Source organism: Perissodus microlepis, chromosome 1, assembly GCF_051167445.1.
Source record: "Perissodus microlepis isolate ML-2025 ecotype Zambia chromosome 1, ASM5116744v1, whole genome shotgun sequence".
NCBI classification, from domain to species: domain Eukaryota; kingdom Metazoa; phylum Chordata; class Actinopteri; order Cichliformes; family Cichlidae; genus Perissodus; species Perissodus microlepis.
In genome coordinates this window covers 7,425,431-7,452,153 of record NC_140461.1, presented here as the reverse complement: position 1 = coordinate 7,452,153, position 26,723 = coordinate 7,425,431, and the positions used below count along the sequence as shown (strand labels likewise).

Here is a 26,723-nt window from a genome sequence, read left to right as displayed (position 1 = left end):
TTTCTTGGATATCAGCAGGTAAGCTGAGGCACTGGGGCTGGGGTTTATGTGCGTCATATGAAACCTTAATCAGAATGATCAGGACACTCTGTACCTCTGAGGATCGGAGCTCTTTCTGCTTGACCACAATGCAGTGTTGATACAGCCGCATTCTTTCAGTCCCCCCTTCCCACTAATTTAGGGATTTTGGGGGATAGAGGAGATTGTTCCCTCCCTACATCTCTAGAGAAACTTGTCATAGCTCTCGCCACCTCCTACCTCCGTTCCGCCAGATGCCGACTGCAAGTCTTTAAGCCTGGGATCATTCCAGCTCAACTTGAACGTCTTTTGTGGACTTAATTCCGGGCGAGCGGTGGACATGCAGCTATACAAGGTTTGGTAGGTACTGTTTTCTATATCTTTAGTAAAAATATGACCAAAGAGACCAGTCTTGTTGATCCAGTCTTTTTTTTTCTAAGAAAAGTAACATTAGTTGTCTTTTGTGCAAGTTTTACAGCCATCTGGTAAATTGTTGCACTGCTTTTTCCCTTAGAGTTTCTGTGCAGCAAGAAGTTGGTGTAATTGTTCACAAATGGTCTGAATGGATCAAAGGCAGACTTTCCGCTGTGAAGTACAGTCTTGTGATGCCGTTTAAGAAAATCCATGATACTTTGAGTTATGCTGCTCTTACTTGATATCAAAAACCAAAGTATGCAACGGCAACTCAGTTTGCAGTGAGTGCAAAGTAAATACAAAAAGCAGCTGTGAGATAAATCAGTGTTTGGCTTTAGTGGCTGTGATGTGGATTTATTAGTCATCTGTTAACATCCAGCATGGGCTGTTCTGGATGTAAACTCTGCAGCCCCCATAAACTGACTGTAGCTTATCTGTTCAGCGTGGAAGTGAGTAAACACAGAGTTGATAGTGTCGGTCACAGGTTCACGAACAGGTGGAATGATTGCATGAGTGCTAAAAGGTATTTTTACCTTTAAATGTCTGAGATAAGTCGAAATTTATTGATGGATAATGATAAATCTTGTTAAAAAAAGCTGAAGGTTAAAGTGTGATGGGACACGGATGGAGCACACAAAAAAGAAGGTGCGCTGTCCTGCATTTCTCAGTCTTCCAGTTAATCACATGATAGAAAAAAGACGTTCTTCTGTGGCTCTTCAAAAAGAATACATAGCACTTACAGAGAATGTAAGCGGAAATGCGCCTTGTCACATTGCTTTTTCACAGTCATTTTATTACTCCATGAAAATATGTGACTTTGCCCTCCCCATGATAAACATTCCCACTCCGGCTCTCAGTTGGCAAAGAGGAACGTTCTCGTGATTTGTTTGGATTATATTTCTTATTGAATTGGTCTAAAGTGACTTTAAGGGGATTTATTTGAAAGACTGATGATTAAAATTCATTCCCCTGATTGATTTCACAGACATTTGATTTACCTCCCACTGCTGAAATGGGAAAGAATAGACTTTATAACCTGTTGTTTGAAAATTAGATTTCTATTCAACATTGTTTATAAGTTAGCACCAACAAAGAAGCCGAGCCTTGTATGCTATAAAACTTTTCCGTCATTAAAATGTAACACATTGTGCGATTTTGAAGCTTTATGCTGTAATGACAGCAATACCAATAAAAAACAACAAACAATGTATAAAAGCTTTATTTCATTAAATCTATATTCTTTCTAATACCCTGCAGGGGGCAACTCCACTGTTTGCCAAATTAAATCAGATAACCCAGAAGTCTATGAGAATATGTTGTTTTTATGACTCCAATCTATGGTTTTAAGTCTTATTAAACATCACATGTCGGGACAGAGAAGTTGCTACCATACGAGCATATAGTTTTTTCCTGGAAAATTCACCTTTGTCATATCCAGTTTTATAACAGCAAGGTGCTGATATACTCACAGCTCCACAACAGTCCACATGTCACTCTCAATATAAATATGAATAGTCACACAAACACATCCCAGTGACTGTAAATAATCAAACTCATGCTCCCAAACAAGCTTTGTAAATTCCACACGCTGGATAAAACAATTTCTGTGACCTACCCAAACCCTCGATTGAATATTTATTCAACACAATGCTAAGTCTTCCAAAGCCACATTTGTAAACTGTGTAATGGGGACGCAATAATATTTTTTGAATTCTTCTTGTTATTTCCATCGATACATTCAGCTCTTGCGGCTTGCTGTTTCTCCATCAGCACCTTTTCTTTGGCGCCTAAGAAGCGCTGCTCTATTTCTCTGCCACTAAAAAGGTATTCCATTAATAACACAAGAAATAAGCTTTGAAAGAGATATAGACAATAATAATTTGAGTGCATTATTGTTATGTGGCAATGACTGTTCTGTAAAAAAAATCATCAAATTATAATCTTTCTACATGCTGCTGTGTCTTCCAGCCTGAGCTTCTGTTCCTTTTTTGTGTGTAGTCTACAACTATAAGTCAATCTTTCAAACAGTAGGCTTTTAGTTCATTTTTGTTGCGTGGGAAAAGCTCAGACATTTGAGAGCAGGCTTTCTAAGCCAGCTCGAAGAATAACTCTCTGTCCTGGCCCGCAGTATTGCATTCCAGTGTATGTTCCTCATGTTCTCCACCTGTAGGTTGTTGAGTTCACATACCACTGACTTTAGTGGGTCTTTGCATACTCAAGGAACCGACTGATCTTTTAAATCAATTGAAGTAAGCGGGGTAAGTGTTTATCGTTGTTTCCCCTCTCTTGGTCTATAAACATAAAAGCTGTCGCATTTTATTGTTTTAGCAACTCATTTCTAAAGAAGCTGAATCATCATGATGTGGATGTTATCATGGCTTTGGACTCACCTTCTGATGAGTGTTACAAGCTATCATTTCAATGGGCGATGGATTATTATCAACCATCAGTTATGTCGTTCTTAATTAGATGTTTGTGAACAAACCGAAGACACAGCTCTGTGTATACTTAACTGGAGGAAGATACAACTGATCTTTGTTAACACTTCACATCCAAACTAAACTAAGCTAAATAACACAAGCAGAAAGAGTGGCAAGTTAAGACTAAAATGTGTTAGCTCAAAATGAACAATAGCATCTTAAATAATGATGGTTTAATACACACTTAACACCATGACTCATTTTCCTTCACTTACTCGCTTTTATGACTGATCGGAAAGTTAGTCATTATGGCCTAGGTCAGCTTTTCTAACAAGTAAACAGATAAAATTGGCTCGGATGTCATCCTGTAATGGGTATCAAATTTAAGTCAAAGTCTAAGTCATAAATAAAACTTTAACACATAACACTGATGTATTTCTTCGAATACAAAAACGAAACTATTAACCTTCAACTTAAAATATAAACCTCCTGTGAAGAATTATGATAGATTCCAAGACAAGGTATTTTCTGTACACAATTCAGCCATCAATTTCTTTTTAAACTTATCCAATTTAGCGTTGCAGTGTGCTACAGCCTATCTCAGCTGTCACAGGCCAAAAGCTGGCGTACAACCTGGACTAACTGCCAGGCTGTCACAGGGCTAACACATAGAGAACTGCAGGAGGGAGCCAGAGTTTACACATATAAGTACAGGGAAGTCATGAAAATGCCACACAAAAGGCCCGAGCTGGCTGGTGGATTCAAACCCAGGTGACAGCGCTAATCACCAACTAGCTTTATTAAAAAAAGATACGATTGAAAGCATATATATCATATATATATATGCATATATATAATATATGCATATATATAATATAAATAAATGTAAAACTATATAACAACCTCATATATAGATATAAAATACTCTGTCATAAATAGAGAATGAAAAGCCTTCTTAACACAGAACAAGTCATGAGATATTTAACACATCTGTCACGGCGGGGTACGCTGCTGTGTTTTGTTGCACGGACCCAAAAACAGACACCGAAGGAAAGAACTGCATTCTCAACAAAAGAAGAAGCTTTCTGGCCAATTCTGGCCAAACACATGAACTAAACCAAAAACAAGACCAAGTCTACACGAAGATAAACAGACAAGTTCGTATGACATGAACTAAGACTATGACTTGAACTATGACTTTGACTGTGACTAAAACTGTGACTATGAGTAGATAACATGAAGGAAAATGGGCAGATGTCCTGACAGCAAACAGTTATAGAAAAAGGACTTAAATACGCACACATGAGGTGATATGGGGAAGTGGAGACACATGAGGAAACAAATGACTAGAATGAACATAATGACGCACAGAAAAATGAACACGGCGAGACGCAGACATGACACGAACATGACAACATTAACCGTGCAGACATAAAACATGACAGGCAAGACACTCAACAACAAGGGGAACTTTAACACAGGGGTGAATACCCAAAGGACTCTAAATGAACGAAGAAGTACAACTGAGGAACCTGGGTGCTAATACCAAAAAGACTAAAAATAAATAATGAATTTAAAAAACCAAGAAAACCAAGGGCTAGGTTACACGACCCAGGACTGTGACAACATCATGATGATCCTGTGTTTCAGGACACTCTGATGAGCAGTCACATGGACATGCTGTCAGGCAGGAAGGAAAAGTGAGACCGTTCATTATGAAATAAATAACTACATGGTCAGGGTTTTGGTTTGGTACAAGTCATAAGTGACACAGAGTGCTTTGACTTCGGGTTGTATTCTGTTTGTTTGTTCACTAGCAGATATAACTAGACTCAATTTCACTGAAAATACCGATAATGTGAGAAGATTCTGAAAGAAAATAGTCTCTTTTCTATATCTTTCTATATCTCTTCACTCTTTAACTGGTAAACAAGGTATTATTACTTCTATTGCCAGTTGTGATGTCTAAATAGTACAGAGGTGTTATTGTTACATTACTCTCTTTCATTTCTCTCTTTCATTTTCAAGTCAAAACCTGGTGAAGCAGACAGAATTAATAGAAAAATCTTATATTCACTTTCATTTATAACTGTTACCCTGTTACACTTTATGAACTCTTGTGCCAAGACTCCATAAAACTCGGGATACAAAGTCTTCCATGGAAATAATCAGCTGTAAATATTGAGAAATTATTGATAACAGGTTCATTAGAGTGTTTTTATGATGTCATGGCATATCTACCAGTGTAGAGGTGAAGGCTGTCTGATCTCCTACTGTTAAATATTAATGACACAAATGGAAATGAGTTAATGACAAAGTGAAGTGGGAAAAGTTACTACATGGAAATATATATTTGAATGCTTAAAACCAAAATGGACAGTCCAATATTAAAAATGGAGCTCAAATAAATACCTGAGGCATTCTTTAATATACAGCAAGTACCAGTTAATACGGTTTCTTTCATGGTCCTGGGTCGTGTGACCCAGTGTTGAGTTTTATGTATCTTTTGTATTCATTTATGCTTTAGCTTAGTTCGTCTAGTTAATTTCTAGGGTGCTGTTTAGCCCTTTGTTTCTTAGTTGTTTATGTCATCTCCCCCTGTACTCAGTCTCCCTGGGTCGTGCGTCTACCTGTCATGCGTCATGTCTGCGTGGTTATGTTTAGTTCATGTCATGTCTAATCTCCATGTTTCCTGTTTTACTTTGAAAGTCTGTATTCAATGTCAGTGTATTTAGTTTCACTTCTCCTGTCCTGTCTTTAGGTTCATGTGTGTCAGCTGTGCTCCCATGTGTGGCCACCAGTGTTGGTCAAGTTACTTGAAAAAAGTAATCAGTAACTAATTACTGATAACTTCCCCAAAAAAGTAATCCCATTACTTTACTGATTACTTATTTTCAAAAGTAATTAATTACTTAGTTACTTAGTTACTTTTTAAAAACACGATTTACAACCTGAATAGGTGATAAAGCGATAAATCTTTCAGCCCAATTCTACTTTTTTCTACATAATCCATCATACAAAATGTAATCAAATGGAAAAGTCCCTTTTTAAAACTTGTTTTATTAGTTTTAATCTTTTAACTTTATGCATCAAGCAAAAATTTTATTATATGCACCATTCACTGACTGGAAGAAATTTGTTTAATATTTAAACCTATTTTCTGTACATTCCAGCACATAAAATATTTTTTTTGTGTGTGTGTTTACACTCACTCTTTCAAATAGATGTAAGTAAAACACAGCAGAAAATAAATAAAGTCAAAGACTAGCGGTCCTTTTGCTCTATTTTCACCTGTAAAGCAGGAGTGGGGTAGGCGGAGGTTTACCCTGGTGCAGGTGTGCCGCAGCGGTCAGTGGAAGAATCCGCGAGTTTCTCTGTGAATTTCCCATTACGTCGTAGCGCACTCGACGTAAGTAACGCGTTACTGCCCATCTCTGGTGGCCACTTCCCCTGATCATCCCTCATGTGTATTTAGTCTCTGTGTTTCATGCAGTCTGTGTCGCGTCGTCTGTGTTTCCCACCCTCAATGTCCTCATGGCCAGGCTTCGTCATGGTTTTCTGAGTCTTCATAGTTTATCAGTATCCGTTTCCCAGTTTAGTTTAGTTCAGTTTTGTCACGGTATTTCTGCTTTGTTTGAGACCTGTCTTCAGCCATAATAAAGGCTCGCTTTCAGTTTAAGTTACTCCGGTCTACTCTCTTGTGTTCGCACCTGGGTCCACCACACGCACCACCGCACGGTCTGTCTCCTCAGATCGTGACAGTTTCTTTTTTTTCCTCCTGTGTTTCCAGTCTTTGTGCTAAGCTTGGCCTACCTATAGGTTTGTTCCCTGCACCCACATAAGGATGCGGGGTAACAGAGATTTTGAAGCCACTTGGCCCGACCTGTAGAGGACTTAGCATGATCCTGTTGAGAGCTGACAATATATCTACTTACTTTAGCATTTTAGCAACACATTTTGTGCCAGCTGAGGTTTTGTGTAACATACTTTTGAGTCTTCTTTTAACCCTATTTTAATTATTGTGCAGTTCTTGCTTCATATAAGGGTAAATGTCACTTTTTGCACTGTACATTTTGTGTTCATTATCTTTGTTTTCTCTTCTGTCCTCTTTGTATTGTCTTAGACTGTTTTCTGTAAAGCATCTTGTGATTGTTGTCCGTGGAAAAAAAATGTTTCCTTGTTTGCTAACTGGCCACTGGCCCAATTTCATGTTTACTGTACACACATGAGTATTCTGTCAGTTTCTTTACCTCTTGAAAAGAAAGTGAACAAGCATATTTACCAAAATGCTTTTGAATTTAGATGACTATAAGGCAAGATTACAGTCTTTGGAAACGTATGATAATATTCACAGAGGTTGTGACAAAGAAAAATTCCTTTTTCAGTAAAAATGTCACAAAAGGTCATGGCGATGAGACAGGATTCTGTGGATTTGTGGTGAAGAAAAGAAAGGAGTAGGTTTGTATGATTATAGGCCTGAAAGACAGGATGATATGAATAAATGACATATGGTGAAAACAACTCATTGGAAAGGCATTCTTGTTTACAAAGAGGCTAAATGACTGTAACTTTTGCAGGTAGTGCAGGAAAACCTGCTGGTTGCCTGCTAAAAATACAGAGAATTCAGAGTTAAGAGTTGAACCATTTGATGCAAATAATGTAGGGAGATAGGATGCACTGGTCTGCATGCAGAGTGCTTTATGATACTGATGAGGCAAGGAAGAGACGTAGCTGGAAGGTAATCTAACAGCACAAGCTGAACCGAATTGGCAGCTAATGAGTGTTCTTTGTCGTGTCAAAAGGAGTAACAAGAACTGGGATGACACTTTTGATTTCAGCAACGTCTTTTGGTAAAATTAGAAAGAATTCAGAGTCGAAGTTGGATGCATGCTGCTACTTTCTAACCAAACAGGAGTTAACAAGAAGGAATAAAGGAGCTACACGTCTCGTTGTCTGTAGGTGAAGTTTTAAAAATAACAAGAACTTCTTCTCATTATCTCTGACTCATTTAAAAATAATCACTGTTAGAATTTTAGGAATACATGACTGCAATTTTGGTTACAAAAACAAAAAGGTCAATTTTGGGTAATGTCTGAAATTTGGAACGACAGAAGAACCCCAATCGGGTACTACCTGGATTCAGGTAGAAGTTGGATTTGTGGGCTTTTCTAGGGTTGGTCCTTGACTGGATTAGCTTTCCATTTTCTGACCATAGACAGTAGACAGGTTAAAAGCTGGATGTAGCCATGGTGACATTACCCACTGGTCTAATTTTTGCTTTTTGAACATGTATTGTTATCTTTTTGGCCACTGCCACGTTTTGTAGCCAGAACTTACCTTGTATTGATGAAAGAGTGGTGTTATTTATCATATAAATTTAGCAAGCTGCATTTATAAACCATATGGGTGCAAGGCACAGACAGATATTGGTCTAATAAGTACTATGAGCTCATTAAACACTAGAATTTTATTCAAACTGAAGCAAAAATTTCTTAGGCGGTCTTTAACTTGTAGCAAATGATGATATCTGTCAGGTAATCCATTAACAACAGAGTGAAAAGGTCCAGTTTAACTAGAAAGTGCATTTTCTGAAGAAACTGCAGTGTGAATGCTTGAATCTGAATGTATGCACTGAAATGAAATAATTACTGAATTTAAGTTAAAAATTTTGAATGAGATAAAAAAAAAAAATCTGAATTTTTAAACTGAAAACAAAAGTGCTGAACTGCTAAAAGCTGACAATCACACAGAAGAAGTTGGAAAATAGCTGAAAATGTTTTAAATGTAAATGAGAAAAACCTAAGAAATGAGAAAAGAAAATTTAGAGTCAGAAAACATCTGAATGAATATTAAAAGTTCATGTTCTTTGAATCACTGAATGACTCAAATGTGATCCCTCCACTTGGATCCACACAGTTTAAAAAGTTGACATTTCTGAGCTTTCAAAGACACAGTGTTGGAAAGAGAACAACGATGGCGACGTTTTGAGGGTAAAATGATGGCTGTAGAGCAAACACTGTGGACACAGCAGCAGTTGAAAGAGAAGTGTTTAAGATGAATCTTGGCACAGTGGCAGGCAGAGCTCGTTAAGCAGGCAGGTGTGAGCCTGGTTGCTATAGTGACTGCACCCAATGGCTCCATACACACGGACACAGACATGCACCTCACTTTTGCTGCTTAAAATGAACAGAAAAGTCAGGCCGAAACAAATCCTTCCCAAATGAAAAGTACAAGTCGTATTGACGAAATTCTTTCACCGTGAGTGACAGCAATGTCTAGTCTACTGAATTCTCAGTTTTCATGCCTGTGGAGTTTATTATATGGACGTGGTGACAGTGGAAAGACACCATGCTCTTCTGATTTTCAAACGAACCTTCTGAGCCATTTTAACATTAGAGTCTATGGAAGAGTTGGAGGGAGGAGGCTGTGCATTGGTGACATTTATGAAAGAACCATAACACCTAGTACAATAGTAAACACATTGGATGAAAGAGGACAGCGATGGCTACGTTTTGAGGGTAATATCATACCTGTAGAGCAAACGCTGCGGACACAGCAGCAGTTTTAAAAAAGATTTTAAGATTAATTTTTTTGCTCCTCTCACTCTAGCAGTTGAGCTGTCTCACTCTAGCCCCAACATTCCGTCCCATACACACCCATTATAAACTCTGAAACGGGTGAAAAAACATCATGAAACTTAAACTGGAACTGAAGAAAAAGTATAAGAGATATTGAAAAGATAAATACAAGTTCATTAGTTGAATGTCTTGTCTTCGTTTTAAAGTTTGAATGGTGGCTCTATGTCAACGTATGTGGAAGTAGTAAGAGTTTACAGTTTTTCTCAAATGTTAAAACACAAAAGCCAATCCTGTAACCCAAATGACCAGTAGTCTAAACACATTTACTAAATGTAGCCACCATATTCCAGTACCATAAACACACGTCACATGAAGACACAATTCACAAAACACAACCCTCTGTACTCATAAATCTAAACACATTTTTCCTTGCTAAAACACATGTTGCAAAACAACTCTGCTCATATTCTCAAATGAAAGCCCATGTGATGCAAAATGCTTGCCACAGTCACCAATCTTTGAACACAGGGAACACACCTGGCGTCAGTCACTACACACAACGACTCAAAATTGAAGACACCTGTTGCTAATGATGTGACCCCACCTATAAAAGCATAGTTTGGTGAAGATGCCAAACAATCACAATGGATGAAGGCATTCGAGTGTGCGGAAGGAGAAGAGCTGCAGGCCAAAGAGGAAGAGGGGTTGAGATCAGAGGAGGAAGAGGTGAAGGCCTAAGAAGAAGAGGAGTTCGGAGTAGAGGAGGAAGAGAAGGAGGCCAACAAGAGAGAGGAGAAGGTCCAGGTGGGAGAAGAAGACAACCTCGCACCATCATAACAGATGATATGCGAGCAACAGTAATTGATCATGTCATTGGCCATGGCATGACAATGGCTGAAGCGGGACGAAGAGTACATCCAAACCTGAGTAGGTTCACCGTGGCCACCATTATCAAGGCATTTAGACAACACAACAGGTATAGTACGCTATTGCTTTCTTTGTCACACTACAGTTTTACAGGCCTGTGAAAGTGGTCTGTTACTTTACATGTAGTTTTACATATAAATCAGTCAATTGACAACACATGTTTCTTTCTTTAGAGCTGAAAGGATGCCACATAGAGGTGGGAGGGTTGCCATATTCACAGCGGCACAAGAAACCCTCATTGCAGATATGGTCCGTGAGAACAACTGCATTAGACTCCGCGAGATCAGAGACAAAGTCATTGCAGATAATGTAAACTTTGAGAACATTGATGCTGTCAGCGTGTCCACAATAGACCGAGTTCTCCGGCGCCAACAGATGAGGATGAAACAGGTCTACAGGGTTCCCTTTGAGCGCAACTCTGCGCGACACATAGAACAACGTTACGAGTATGTGCAAGTACGTATACATCCATGTCCACAGTACAGTTAGTGGACATACTGTGTTGCTTAGTGGCCTACATTACTTCTGGACAATACTGTGCTACCTGATTGACCGTTCTGAACACCTGTACGCTTTTTCATGTTCAGAGGATAATGCAGTTGGACGCGATGGCCAGACCCCATGAGTACCTCTTCCTGGATGAGGCTGGCTTCAACCTCCAGAAACGAAGGCGAAGAGGCCGTAACATCATTGGCCAAAGAGCCATCACTGAGGTTCCTGGCCAACGGGGGGGTAATATTACTCTTTGTGCAGCTATGGGTACGGAGGGGCTTACAACACCCAACGTCTCCTCACCTTCCTAGAGGAGCTAAAAGACATCCTCCTGGACCGTCAACAACACCATCCTAGGCTAGCACATCACATGTATGTGATCATTTGGGACAACGTCCGCTTCCACAAAACACACCAAATCAGAGAGTGGTTCACCACCAACAGTGACCACTTTTTAAACGTCTGTCTGCCACCCTACTCCCCTTTCCTGAACCCTATAGAGGAGTTCTTCTCATCATGGAGATGGAAGGTGTATGACAGACAGCCATACACAAGAGAGAACCTCGTACAGGCAATGGAGCTGGCCTGTGCTGACATCCCAGTGGAGGCCTTCCAGGGATGGATTCGCCATTCCAGGGCGTTTTTCCCACGGTGCCTAGCAAGGGACAATATAGCCTGTGATGTGGATGAGGTGATGTGGCCCAATGCAGCTCGGCGACATGATGCCGCACAGTGACTGTGTGTAATACTGTAAAAAGACCGTGTAGACAATAAAAAAGACTTCACACCCTGATCATGTTTCCGAGAGTACTGTTGTGTGCGATAGATTCTGTTTTTGCATTGAGTTGTGTTACAGTAGTGTACGTACATGCAGGATGTTTTTATAGATTTATAGTCTTCATGTGAAACTCACAAATCTAAATGCCTAATCCTCTGCAGGGTTCTATGACGATCCGTTACTGTACAGTTTATAAAAATATGCATTGGCAGTTATGAACCAAAGAACCTTCTCACAAATTGAGCATTGTGTTTTCAATTGTTTTGCTGTAGTGTGTAATGCTGTGTATAGTGTTTACAGTTTTGACAGCTTCGAGCTGCTCTCTTGGTGTGGGAGTTTGAGTTTTGCAGTGGGAAGGTGTGGTTGTGTTTATGTAGCTTTAGAGAAGGGTGTTGTGTTTGGACATTGGGGGACCTGGTGGTAACGTTTGTGACATGTGTTTTAGCATTTGAGAAAAACTGTAAAAATGAGTGAGTTGAAGGAGAATTTGAAGGGTCTCCCCATTGAAATACATGGGAAATTTTTGTTGAAAAAAGTTAAATAAAATTAAAAATATAAATGTTAAAAATGAGAAAAATAGAAGCACACTTGTCCAAAAGAAGAGGAATCTAATGGTGTTTGAATGGTTTTTCTAAGTTGAACGGTTTTGAAGGAGTTAGAGTCCATAAAACGTACGGAATATATAATAAGCGATAATAATAAAGATTTGAAGAACAATACTGTGAATGCTTTTACAAGCATTCACACTAATTAATCAGCTTCAAGTGATACCCACAAGAACTGCCTGCAGTTTTTTCCCACTTGCACACTGGCTTCATTTTTTATCTTCAGAGGTTGACAGAGATTGACTTTGACCCAAACTACCCCAGCCATCAATTACAGCAGACAGTTCCTCCCTTTTCCTCCCGTCCTGTTTTCTTCAGCTCGATGATCGAATAGCACTGATGTTTTGATAGTGTGGGAAAATGGAAAAGACTCAGAAAATAGAACAGGGATAGTTTGAATTTACCCACAGAAAAGCTAAAGGCACTCAAAAGATGAGCTCTGGCTTAATGCTTCATTATTCAGCTTGCTGCCTTTGTGACAATATTTACCCCCAATATTTCTCAGATGATTTTTTTTTTTACGTTATAGTACCACTGATCATTTTCGTTGTGATACATAAAGTTGTTTTTCGGATCGACTTGTGATGCTGAAACATTTTTGTTTTGCATGAGACCAGCGCAAAACACCAAAGCCAAGAAGTCTGAGTAACAACATCTTCAACCCTTAGGTGTCTTTTTCAGTGTTTAATCCGCTGCCTGCAGGATGAGGAATAATGATACGTTTTTCAAGTAGTACTACTGAGAACTGTTTTATGAGCCCCATATTGTTATGAGCCACCTTCATGGAATGCAAATATGAATTTAAAAGCAAAAAGGTTTTTTACAGATTTTTTTTTTTTTTTTTTTTTTTTTTTTTTTTTGTTCACACAAAGTGAAGTGCTGTTTGGAGACCAGTTTGGAAGTCTGGTTTTATAATGCATCACAGAAATGGAATGATTTATTAATGTTACATAACTCTCTCAAAACAGTAACTATGAAACTACATGGCTTGTTAAGCATCCTTGACGTTTATTACAAAAAATAGAGATGCTAAGTTATAGATTAAATGGCTGAGGTTTTCTTGTTTTTCCTCCTTTTTTTTTTTTTTTTTTTTTTTTTTCGGCAGGTGCCATGTAAATAGCTCACCCATTAACTGAGGAGGAGGAGTTCTGCCGTGCTGACATAAGCAGACTGAGATCCCTCTGATTCCTGCATTGACCTTCTGATCAGACATGGGGAAAGTCTACTACATAAGTAAAAATGTGGGCCTCGGGATGCTTGTACTCGCGGTCTGTGGACTGGCTACAATTATAGCTCTTTCTGTTGCTTACGACAAGGAAAAGTCCAAGAATCAAGGTAACGTAGGAGATGGAGCATCAGATGGCACCAGTAAAACTACACCCAGCACCACCCCTGACACCCCAAAGGAACCCTGGGACCACTACAGACTTCCAGATTCCCTCATCCCCGTCTCTTACAATCTGACCCTGTGGCCACGATTGAAGCCCAATGCAGAGGGCTTGTACATCTTCACTGGACATTCAACAGTAATTTTTAAATGTGTGAAAGAAACAGACCTCATCATCATCCACTCCAAAAAACTCAACTTTACTACCTTCTTTGGGCACCACGCTAAACTGAGCAGCCAGGGTGAGGCCCCAGTGCCCACTATACTGAATTCTTGGCTTGTGAAGAAAACTGAGTTTCTGGTTATTCAGCTAGGCAGCAGATTATCGGCAGGAGAATCCTATTCACTTCACACAGAATTTCTCGGGGAGCTGGCGGATGACCTGGAGGGCTTCTACAGGAGTGAATATGTTGAGGATGGCGTAAAGAAGTAAGACTTGTCAACACATTCTTATTCCACGGTGTCAAATACTGCTGTTCTGTCAGATGCTGCTAGTGAGATATTGGGTTCTTTTTGGAGAGCAAACATGTCAGTGTTAGGAGGTTGCAATCACAGAGCTGTCAGACAGGTAACCACTGTTAGCTTTATGTTTTGAACCTGTTCTCTGCTTATGGTTTTACTCACTAGCTACGTTTCAAGGTCAAGATTAAGGTCATATTTGTCATTTAACATGCACATTTCCATTATCGCAAGAATTTCTACTCCTGCAGAATGAGCCTTTACCCATATTTGTTGTTCTCAGTAGATTTTCATCACTTTGTGCAATACAGCCAATCAATCAAAAGAAGACATATCACTTTCTTTTTGTACTTCACACAATACAGTAACTTGTGAATTATGATTGTTAGCTGGATGAATGACTGTGTTATCGATGTTCTGATTTATTTAATATGTGATGATTTGTGTCTAATATTTAGTGAATCACATGCAAACACCAAATGAGATTGTGCATAATTTTAAGATGCCAGTGTCTGTGATAAAGCTGCAGTATTATTTGCTTAATGTTTCTCTTGGTCAGTTTTTGAAGGCTTTTGGTTTGTTGGTGAATGTTTTCCATTAATGTGTATTTCCAATGTTTTGCAGAGTTGTTGCTACCTCACAAATGCAGGCAACGTACGCCAGGAAAAGCTTTCCTTGCTTTGACGAACCAGCCATGAAAGCAGTCTTTACTGTCACGATCATTCACTCACGAGACACTGTGGCTCTGTCCAATGGCAAGGAAAAGGGTTCGTTGGATAAACAAAACCATTTCAGTTTTTAATTTTTTTTTTTCAGTGCAAATGGAAAATGGAAAATGGAAAAACAAGCTCAAAATGAGAATAGATATCATGTTGTAAGTAGTAGGTAATGTGATTGCTTCATAAACCGGTGACTGTAGAAAAGCCAATGACTGTTTCTTCAGTCATTGGTTGTAACTAATAAAAAACACCTTGTCCAAGTTATTAAAGTAAATGAGCAACTAAACACTGTTAATGCTAACAGAGTGTTTAATATTTTTCTCTGCCTGCACAGAAGCTTCAGAGGCTGTCATTGATGGTGTGGCTGTCAAAATTACAACATTTGAGCCCACGCGGAAAATGTCAACATATCTACTGGCATTTATCGTCAGCGACTTTGTTCCCATTGAGTCAAACCAAAATGATTTGTTGGTAAGAAACCTGGATTACATATTCACTTAAATCCCCAGTGAGGCCAGGATCCAAAAAGCATTTCCTAGCTTATATGTTCCCAAACATGATCTTGGGAAAATTAAAACGAGCATGAAATGGTAAGGAGCACTACTTTTTTTGGGACTCAAAGATTTAAATTACTTTTTGCAGATTCGAATCTGGGCTCGGAGAAAAGCAATAGATGATGGGCAGGGGAGCTATGCTCTCAATGTTACAGGACCCATCCTGAGGTTTTATGAGCATTATTACAACACATCATATCCTCTCTCTAAGTCAGGTAGACCATTTTGCTAAATCATTTCATTTCAATGATCTCCCTGAGCACAGCATTTTTTTTTTTTTTTTTAACCCTTCGTCTCCACAGATCAGATCGCTTTGCCCGACTTCAACGCTGGAGCAATGGAGAACTGGGGTCTGGTCACATACAGAGAAACGGCCCTGCTCTATGACCCCATCCTTTCCTCCACTGGAAACAAAGAGAGGGTCTCAACTGTGATTGCCCACGAACTCGCACACATGGTACAGCATTGGTTTTTAACCCAGACGGTCTTTTTTCTCAAAGCTTTAGGCATCACAAACTAAAGCAACATTATATTATAAAATGAACGTGATTGCAGCAAAGTCTCCCTCCTTCACTCAATAAGGACTGTAAAAATAAATCTACTTGTGTTACTCCCTTTTGCAAGAGCAGATGACAAATCGTGACAGTGGAGTAATTTCACCCTGCTCTCGACACATAACAGATGGGAAATCCTGTGGTTTGAAATGTTTTAATCCCCTGCTGATTCGGTTATTGTGTTGCTTGGATGTGACTGATAGTGCTAATGTTGGCCAAAGTCTAGGTTCATGGAAACGTTAATTCCCTGGTCATGGCAGAAATGCTCATCTGTTTACTCCTCGTGTGTTTATTTAGTGGTTTGGAAATCTGGTAACTCTGCGATGGTGGAATGACTTGTGGTTAAACGAGGGGTTTGCATCATATGTTGAGTACCTCGGAGTCGACTACGCCGAGCCCACCTGGAACATTGTAAGAGACATGCTTGCATCTCCACAGACAGCAAAGTTCAATAGAGTTCTTAACAGATGTACACTTTTGTGTCACAGATTGGTAACTTTTCACAGATGTTGTTGGCTTATAAAACCTACCCTGGTTCTCTTTCTCTGCTTGGCTGCAGAAAGATCACATCGTCCTTTATGATGTTCAGAAGGTGTTTGCTGTGGATGCCTTGGCCTTCTCTCACCCACTGTCACGTGGAGAAGAGGAAGTCAATGAGCCCGCTCAGATCAGTGAAATGTTCAACACTATCTCTTACAGCAAGGTCTGCTCCTCCGATAATTTTACACAACATTTTATGCAAGTTGATTCACAGAAATATTCTACAAATTCACCCACATTTGCAGACAATATAGCCAGATTTGAAGCCCATATGATTTTAAACTCTCATGTTTATTAAATTATATTACTTTGTGTTCAGCTAATTTGCAGTAAAACGCTCAGTTTTCCCAATTCAGTCAGTCTTCCTGCGTCCGTGTGATTCATATCACACCATCAGGACAGCAACTCGTTTTAATGTTTGCTTTGGGATTTGTGGAAAATCCCTTTCCGTTATGAGAAATTCAAGCTCACCAAATTCTGGCGGTTTGTTTTTCCAAGGGTGCAGCAGTGCTAAGGATGCTGTCAGAGTTTCTCACCGAGCCTGTGTTTGCTAGAGGACTCAGTGTGAGTATATCATCACTTCATCTCTGCTGCCATAATGTGTGTGCGACTGTCAGCAGACTAGGAATTAATGATGCTGTGTCTGTGGTTATTTAAGCCAAAAAATGTTTCCTGGTAAATTCACACTATTTTCCTTTCCTCGTGATTGCATCATATGATCCTCATCTCCGTTTTGTGTCTTCAGTCTTACCTGAACACATTCGCTTTTGGTAACACTGTATATACAGACCTGTGGGATCATCTCCAACAGGTTGGTTAACCTGCATGACTTCACTGGTATTGTGTTTTTTGGGTGTGTGTGTGTGCAATTATCTTAATTTCCTGCTACCCGTGTGTGTGTGTGTGTGTGTGTGTGTGTGTGTGTGTGTGTGTGTGTGTGTGTTGTCAGGCAGTTGAAAACACACCAGGAATACATATTCCACACTCTGTGGAAAATATCATGAACCGCTGGACTCTCCAGATGGGCTACCCAGTCGTCACTGTTGACACCCGGACAGGAAGTGTCACACAGAAACACTTCCTGTTGGATCCAGACTCTACAGTGGACAGACCCTCTCAGTTCAAGTAGGAAACTGTTTAACCTTGTGGTGCAAGTTTCACTCAGATGAGAAATGAAGGGATTTAGGCTGCACTTACACATATGTGCTTTAGGCTCCTGGTTCTCATTCACATTGAAGGGGCTGATGTCGTGTGTTGCTGACATGAGATGTGACTCTGATTTGTTTGTGTTTCTTCTACCTAAGCTGATTATTATTATTATTATTATTATTATTATTATTATTATTTATTTTATTTTTTTTCAGACAGCAGCCAATAAGAATCTGTTGTATTAATCCAGTGTACCCACTAGCAGTGAAATCGTAATATGGAAATGACAAACAATAAATTATCTTTATTCTTTTCCCATTATGTCTTTTCTGTCTAGTTACACCTGGTATGTCCCTATCAAATGGATGAAAACGGGTGTGCAGCAGCCACAATACTGGCTCCTTCAAAAAACAGGTACACTCATATCATGGTGCTGTATTAGTTCTGCATACAGACTAAAAAACAAGACATTTCCTACTAGATTAGTTGGTTTAACCACAGCTCATTAAATTAATCAAATCTGCTGTGCGTCATTCTTTTCTTTTGTTTAACTAGACACTCATATTCCGATGAGAGTGTCAGGACAGGACTGGGTACTCGCAAACACAAATGTATCTGGATACTTCAGGGTGAACTACGATCCTGATAACTGGGACCGTCTCCTTTCCATGCTCAACACCAACCACCAGGTGAGTCACAAGTGTTTTCCTGTTTGTGCTTTATGTCCACATTTAGATGGTATGACAACTAAAGACTGTACAACGGCTATTCAAATAACCAAAACTGGATGGAATAGGTGCATAAAAATAAAACCAAACTAAACTAAAATAATAAAACAAAATAAGATTAAAAAAATTTAAGAAACAAATTTACTCCAACTATATCTATGAATTTCCCCTAGTTTCTGTTGCCTATGTTTAAGGTCGGTTTGTGAATTTGACTGAGGTTCATGTGTTTAAATGGCTTAAGGCAGACAGCACCAGACTAGGCAAAGAATCTTAAAAACACAATAACTGCACAAAAACTCCAAGTTAAAAGTCTTAGCAGAAAAAAGATATTTGGTACAATCTATGCATTTTTGCCAAATTTACACACTGAGCTATAGACAATTTGAACTGCTTTCAGTATGTGTAACTCTTGGGTTTTGACTAAATTTTTTTTCTTTGAGTGCACCGATCAAAGTTTGTTGTGGAAGACAAGACAAGAGCTGAATTTGTTACATTTCAGAAACGTATCAGCTGTCCAATGTTGATATTTTCTGCTTTTTCTGTCAGTTATTTGAGCTCTGAGACTACACTCACTGACCACTTTGTTGAGTACACCCGTTCTGCACATTAATGCAACTATCAGATCCACAGCCACATGGGAGCAACTCTTTAGATTTAGATGCTCAGTTCTATTTCCACCATGCCTAAATGCAAATGATTTAAGTGATTTTGAGAGAGTCATTGTGACACACGACCCACAGATGGACACTTCTGCGTTTGAGAGTTTAACGGTGCTTTATTTACAGTAGTGAATTTCCCTGCGGTTTCTGGCTCTTGCCCCGGACGCAGCCACTCCGTCACTCCCGTTGTCCCTCTCGCTCCTTCTCACTGCAAGACATAAGAAAAGTCTCTCCTCATCAAGTCAGTTCTGGGCACCTGCTCCTTCCCGCCTCTGCGCCGTCCTTTTAATTCTTATTCTTATTTTTATTTTCATGTCTATTTAAGCGTAATTTATGACAGTATGTTTGCACTGAAGCACCGCAGCAATTTCCTAATGTTGTAAACCTGCTCAACATTTGGCAATAAAACCCTTTCTGATTCTGATTCTTCTGAGCTCACTGCGTCTCCCCTCCTCTGCAGCAGGCCAAAGACCACGCCCCCGCCACAGGCATGCTTGTTAGTGTCAGATGGGCTGGTCTAAGTGTTTCAGAAACTGGGAACTACTGGGATTTTCCCACACATCTGTCTCTATGATTTACAGAGAATGGTCAGAAAGAGAAAACATTCAGTGAGCAGTAGTTCTCTGGGTGAAAATGCCTTGCTGATGCTAGAGGGTGATGTCCAGGCTGCTTTGAGATTGAAAAGTAACAGAAGAGCATTTCTGAATACACACAAAACACATTGAACCTTGAAGCAGATGGGCTAAAGAAGCAGAAGGCCAAACTTGGTACCTCTACCATCAATTATGAACAGGAAACCAAGGCTACTATTTGCACCAAAATTGGACAAAAATGTTTCTTGATCTGAGTCTTAATTTCTGCTACAGTATTCAGATGATAGGGTCAGAATTTGTGATGAACAACATGAAAGCATGGATCATGCTGCTTTGGATTAATGGTTCAGACTGGTGCTGGTGGTATAAACTGGTGGTGGTGTGAGGGATATTTTCTTGGCACATTTTGGGCCCATTAGAAGCAACCAAGTGTTATTTAAATGCCACAGCTTACCTGAGTATTGCTGCTGACAATGTCCATCCATCTCCCCATGGCTGCTTTCAGCAGTATAAGACGCCAATTTACAAAGCTGAGATCATCTCAAATTGATTTCTTTAATATGACAATGAGTTCATAGTACTTTTAGGTCGGTACCCAAGCGTGTAAAATCACAATCTAAGTCATCCAGGCTACCCTTCAGTGGCAAAGCAATTTAAAAAACCAAGCAGTCAAGTCAACAATCTCACTTTTAGCTACCAGGCAACCTTTGTGAATGCCTTTTCAACTGCTGGAGTGCAAAACAAACAAACACATGAGAACAGAGTCCTTCCAGCTGATCTGATAAAGCCCAAGGTTTCAGAGCTTTATAAGACAGAAATATGTTGGCTTTGTTCAATGTCATTTTTCATATTGCATTTTCAGTGTATTACATTTCATAATTTTAAATGTTAAATTAAATTGTTTTGTCTTATACGTCTTATACGCTTTGCATGTGACTTTTTTTCTTTCTTTCAGGCTGTATCAATCATCAACAGGGCACAAATTATCGATGATGCGTTCAATTTAGCAAGGTAAAGAAAAAGAAAAATCTTAAGTTAAAGTATTAAACAGTTATGTGTGAAAAAGCATCCTTTTCTTTCCCCCCAGAGCCAAAATAATCAGCACCACACTGGCTCTGAGAACTACCAAATACCTGTCAAAAGAGCGAGACTACATCCCCTGGGAGTCGGCTTTGAGAAACCTCAACTACTATATTCTCATGTTTGACCGCAATGAAGTCTACGGAGTTTTGCAGGTTAGCCCTACTTTAGTTTACATGCTAATTATTATTCTTGCCTATTGTGAGTGTTTAAAGTAAAAGAGTCAACTGACAGGAAAAAAAACTAACTCTAACTCTTATTTTAGGCATACCTTAAGAAACAAATACAACCTCTATTTGAGCATTTCAAGACAATTACATCTAACTGGACAAGAGTACCTACAGGACACACCGACCAGTAAGGGCTCTTTTAAACACAGATTTTTGATATAAAATCAAAAAGCTAAGATTTTGTATATATTGTTTGTCTCTGTAAAAACTTTTTCTCAGGTATAATCAGATAAATGCTATTGGGATAGCCTGCAGTGCGGGAGTGGAAGGCTGTAGGGAGCTTATAAAAAGCTGGTACAGAGAGTGGATGAAAAATCCAAGTCGCAACTCGTGAGTACAAAGTAGTTTCGATCTGTTCTTTTGAGCCCATGAAAGTTCTCATACAAGTTTAAGGCTTTTATATCTGTCTTTTACTACTCAGTCTTGGCAAATCTTGGCAGTAACAGGTGTTTTTAGGGTTAGGCGGTTATGATGCAGCTCATAACCAGCAACATGAAATTGAGATTGACACCACAGATTTTAGAAACAAGACCTGCAATTAGTGTAATGGGTCAAATGCACTGACCCATTAGTGTAATGGGTCAGTTCAATATCAGGACAGTAAGGGCCTGTGCAATACTGGGGCGTGTGCAGTATAATTGATGTTTCTGTTATTGTTATCTATATTGTCCTCTATATCCACTCTTCTTGTCATTGTTTGTTCTAGTATAATGTGATCACTGTTTTTGTCCTTGTCACATGACCTGTAAATAGTAAAAACATACAGAGACACTAACTTGTGTTTAACACCAACCTACCAGAGGTTCTGCAGATGGAAATTAGCCCAAGGCTATAATCTGGCATATTTACATTTGTTAAAATGTTCATTAATATGTATTGCCCCTCTTTCTAAATAAATTTAAATGAATGCATCTTCATAGTTACAAATCCAGCAGATCATGACATGCAAGTAGATATGTCATTCCCATGCCGACCTCAGACATGCCACACTTTGTCAGACACTGACGATTTGCAATTGTCCAAAGACTCTTGCCCTGGCCACTGCAAGAGCAGTAAGGAATTTAGAGCGGTGTGAGAATTAATATTTCTTATAATCTGCCATAATTCAGACCTCTTAAATTTGACTGCTGAACTGTTTACAAAACTGTTAAATAGCTAGCGACCTATATGCCAAGTATGTCTGTGTGTGTGCATTCAGAGAGAGGGAGAGGAGTGAGCCAGTGTTCTAGGATACATTTGAAATTCATTGCATAATCTTGTTCATGTTCACCAGGATCCATCCCAACTTGAAAAGCACAGTTTATTGCTACGCCATAGCCTTTGGTGGTGTGGCAGAGTGGGACTTTGCCTGGAACATGTTCAAGAATGCTACTCTGGCATCTGAAGCGTCCAGGCTCAGGTCTGCACTGGCCTGCAGCAAAATACCTTGGCTTTTGAACAGGTGTGTTGTGGAAGTATAGTAATGTATTAGCAATGTAAATGCTTTTCAAAGAAGCTAAACTGATTGTTTATTCAGAATAAAACTCAGTTAATGTATTGAGTATTTGAACACAGAGAAAGAGAACCTGCTTTGCAGCATAAGAGCAATTATAGCAATTACATCTTAATGATAGAACCATTAAAAACAGTAAATGTAACACTGTGAACTGGTGGTGAAGAGATTCACATCATAGCAGAAAAACAACTGTGTCGAACTGAGCTTTCCACATTGGCTTGTACTCTATTTACCACCCATCATGGTGCTATCTAAACAGTACTATTTTAATTATATCCTCACAAACAAATAAATCTTGCTTGTGGATGCTGGCCACCAAGCGTGTTTTTATCTTGTCTGGGATGAGTTTGTTTTTATGCAGTCCCATAAACTCATCAACAAATGCACGGTAATTCATTTTTAATCAGTTTGTCAGTTCGATCAGGAAGCGAGTGGGTTACACTCCCTAAGGACCCCTTTCCAAATAATGAGGGTGGCCATGCAAATTAAAGAAAGCCTTTAGCAGCCCCCCCACACCTCCAAGATATTAAGCTGTGTGTTATTGCCTATAAATGTGCTATAATTTTGTTAAATATTAATGTGGTCACAATAGAAAATAGTTCCCATATACCATTAATGCTACTTTATCTCCTGGTCTCTGGTTGTTGATTCCCTCCCTTATAGTTTAGTGCTGCATAAATAAAACTGAATTAAACTGAGCAATATCTATAGCAGGCATTGTGCAGTCACAACTTTGAATGATCTCAGATATTTTCCATTTTCCCTCGGAAATAATCGTTGTATGTGGGTATATCGTTGACTCAGGTATCTGGAGTACACACTAGACCCAACTAAGATCCGTAAGCAAGACGCCACCTCTACCATCCAGAATATTGCCCGAAATGTTGTGGGGATGCCGCTAGCATGGAACTTCGTCAATGCTAGATGGAGTTACATCTTCCAACAGTGAGAGCTCTATCCTTTTGTTTCTAAATAGTCAGTACTCACAAGCTAATTGTTAAAGACAGAAAAGAATTTTAAAAGCTGAATTTAACAGCAGGATTTAAGTAGTAATCACATTTCTTTAGGTGCAAATCCTGCTGTTTTTTTTCACTTACTTGCCCAGTTTGAGTTTTCAAGCATGACTACCTACCTATTCCTAATTCCTTCTGCTGAACTACAGCTTTTTTTTCCTTTTCTTTTTTTTTAGATATGGAAAAGGATCATTTTCCTTCTCTAATCTTGTCAGTGGAATCACACAGAGATTCTCTACAGAGTATGAGTTACAGGAGGTATGGAGCCAACAAAACCACAACCACACAGAAAAACACAGAATTTCCCTTTGGGCATTTGGGAGAAAATAAATACAACGATTGCTCAAATTCTGATTTTGTCTGTTTTGTATTTGCTCCTCTCTCCAGCTTAAAAGATTCAAAGAAGAAAACCTCAGTGTTGGCTTTGGTTCTGCCACCATGGCCCTAGAGCAGGCCATAGAGAAGACAACGGCTAACATCAAGTGGGTGACAGAAAACAAAGCTGAAGTGCAGCGGTGGTTTGCTCAGGAGTCCACGTGAGAACACCAAAAGCCACCACAGTCCTTTTTTCAGTACTGACAGTGATATGTAATTAATGAAAATCACTATAATCATCGGAAACAACAAAAGCCTTTTCTCTTGACAAATGCAGAAGGACTGTTTAACTGTTGTCACACAATAGCCCACTTAACATCAGCTTTAGTGCAAGGGAAGAGAAGAGACCAAGACAGCGTGTTTGTTTTCTACATAGTTTACATTATAAGTTGATGCTTATCATGATTTATACTATTACCTAAGTCAGTAAATTTAATGTAGAGCAGTAGAGGCAGAGATTAATGGCAGCAATTCTACAAGTGGTTAAAATCTGTTGACGACAGCTGTTTTCATGCATGTGCTTGAACTTTCCTAGACAGAGGTGCATGGGAGAAATGTCTGATGTGGTGGGATCAGACATTAAACAGTCTCTATCCTACCAACTTCCTAGTACAAAGTGCATATGATGTGCGGTTGAAGCCATGGTAGAATTATACTTAAAATAATTCACTGAATTACAGCAAGTGCTAACCACTAAACACAAAGTATTTCCAGAAGTAAGAGCACATCTAAAGTTGTGTACTTCCTGTCACCTGTGAAAAAGGACAGCTTTAGACAAATGACCTCATTCACAAAATTTTAATTTTATGTTGCTCATCATCATGTGATCGTTTGCTTCCATCATGTGACATCATGTGTCACACCAACACTGTCCTCCTCCTTCCCTGCATCCATAAACCTCCTCTATGCTTTTCTTCTTCTCCTGCTGCTTGGCAGCTCTATATATTTGACATCCTTTGTCCAATATATCCACTATCTCTCCTCTGTACATGCCCAAACCATCTCAGCCTTCCTTCTCTAACTTCACAACACCAACCAAAAATACATGGTCGTAGAAAGAATAGTACCCATGGACACCTTTTTAGGTGAAGGGTTTCAGGCATGGTTCTCTGGGAGGAGACTTGCGAACACCTTGGTAGCCCTCCTGAAGAGCTGGAGGAGGGACCTGGGGGTTTATGCTTCAGCAGCTACACTGTAACCGCAGACCCATCTCAAATTCTATAGCCTAACCTGTGTCATAACTGGATGTGCATCTTCCCAGAAATGTAACTACACATCAGGCTGATGCAGCTCACAACTATTGCGATTGTCCAGTTCAGTGCGATTCCTCCCATGCATTTCTGGCTACTTTTTTACAAAATTTTTTAATTTATCAGCGAAAGAATAACATTGTGTCAATACAAGAAATAATGATCATAGCACCAATGTAAGGGCTCACAAACTTCAGCAAATTGTTGCAGGGAGATTGCTAAAACTATCTGAATGGATGTGAAGGAAGGTCCAAAGAAGTGGTTATGTTTACCCCAGAAACAAAGAGTGAGGGGAAAAAGTCCCAGTATTTTATTTATATCTATAGGCTGGCGGATAGTACCACAAAAGTAAATGCCGGCAGCCACAAACTGTTTCAGGGATAAACATTTTACTAATCAAGTTTAATTTTTTTTAAACCATCATTCTCAAGTAGACATTTTAGAAAGGTGTGGGTTTTCTGATTTCCTCCTCAGATACTGTTGTTTTATTTTCCTTAGTTGTCAAATTCATCAGCTTTTTTGCTTTCCTTACAACACCTTCATGGCTCCTCCATGACTGGCATTGAGATACACAATTTTCTTCCTTACAAAGAGAGGTGACAACATGCAGATTCATAAGCCAGTCACACCTGTCTAGCAATCAAGCAAAGATCTCTTACCTGGATCTGATTCACAAAGGCGCACTCAGTTACTGTGCTCCTGTTCTTTGGAACAAGCCGGCTGCTGACCTGAGATCAGTTATATCTGCGCTGACCTTCAAAAACAAACTCCAAACCTCTTTGTTCACACAGGCCTGTTTTTATCTTCTGTGTTAAGCACACTGAGCTTACATATGTATATATTTTCCAAAGTTCATGTGTGAAAACAGCTTGCCTTTAATCCAAACTTCATGTCACATTTCAAACTGATTTCCCATGAATAAACTTGCATTTGTACCTGTTCTTGGTGTGTTTATTGCAAACGGGCAGTAACTATAGATTCATCTTTTCTTCCCATCGTTGTTTACTGACAATTTCTGCAGCTTTTTTGAGTTTTTAATTGTAGTGGATGAGTTTACATTTAGAATAATAGTACATGTTTCATTACGCATTTTGGCTTTTTTAAACTTAATTGTTACATTTTTAATCACCTGCCAAATCAAAATAAAAGACCTGCAAACCCTAAAGAGTTAACATAGATGAATGGAGTCATTTTCCCCCAATGAGCAGTGACAGGTTAAAAACTTTCCCATTAAAAAATCTCATTAGAAACATAATAGGTCATAAGAAGGGTTGTTTTTCTAAGCTGAGCGCTTGGATGAACTTTCCCTGTCAGGATCATCTCACTGCAGGTCTAATCCTGACAATACAAGCTTGTACTTTTAGCCGCAGGAATGTAATCAGATGGAAAACAGAGTATGTGATCAGAGTCTTTTCCGATATATTTTTAAAAGGAATCATCTGCCGGCTGCCTGAAATGCTTTTGTTACTTTTTCTGTGTAATTACAGTCTTACTGGAAGCCTCAGCATCTGTCAAAAAAGATATACGGGATAAAGATGTCAAATTAGTCATTCTTGTTTCTACTCGTTTGAAACAGATGTTACACTTCAAGGTGAAAAGATGAGCTGATGAAAGTTTTTACCAATATGTTTAACATTAACACTAAGGTTAATAAAACATTATTCACTTTCCTTTTACACTCTATTGATTTTTTTTAAACTCAGTCT

General features: G+C 39.2%; 1 protein-coding gene across 2 annotated transcripts; it reads left to right on the top strand.

Moving 5' to 3' along the window:
- Positions 1–33: 33 nt before the first annotated feature.
- LOC146393242 (aminopeptidase N-like) lies at positions 34–26,606 on the top strand. 2 transcript variants are annotated; one of them, XM_084928411.1, is made up of 21 exons: positions 34–378; positions 13,338–14,048; positions 14,703–14,845; positions 15,132–15,268; positions 15,440–15,566; positions 15,654–15,808; positions 16,203–16,316; positions 16,465–16,608; positions 16,944–17,009; positions 17,191–17,256; positions 17,395–17,570; positions 17,932–18,008; positions 18,150–18,283; positions 20,530–20,585; positions 20,662–20,809; positions 20,920–21,011; positions 21,104–21,214; positions 22,158–22,325; positions 23,184–23,324; positions 23,569–23,650; positions 23,780–26,606. In XM_084928411.1, the coding sequence occupies exons 2-21, from the start codon at positions 13,444–13,446 to the stop codon at positions 23,930–23,932; spliced, it is 2,895 nt and encodes a 964-aa protein (XP_084784537.1). In that variant the 5' UTR covers positions 34–378; positions 13,338–13,443; the 3' UTR covers positions 23,933–26,606. The 2 variants fall into 2 exon arrangements, with proteins under 2 accessions (XP_084784537.1, XP_084784546.1); XM_084928420.1 differs by lacking the exon at positions 34–378 and adding an exon at positions 6,018–7,807.
- The last annotated feature ends 117 nt before the right edge of the window (positions 26,607–26,723 follow it).

Bases quoted from the DNA above. Each gene is read 5' to 3' on its own strand.
- LOC146393242 (XM_084928411.1), top strand. From the start codon at position 13,444: ATGGGGAAAGTCTACTACATAAGTAAAAATGTGGGCCTCGGGATGCTT. The intron at 14,049-14,702 runs GTAAGACTTGTC...AATGTTTTGCAG, and splicing joins GTTGAGGATGGCGTAAAGAA to AGTTGTTGCTACCTCACAAA. The intron at 15,567-15,653 runs GTAGACCATTTT...TCGTCTCCACAG, and splicing joins ATATCCTCTCTCTAAGTCAG to ATCAGATCGCTTTGCCCGAC.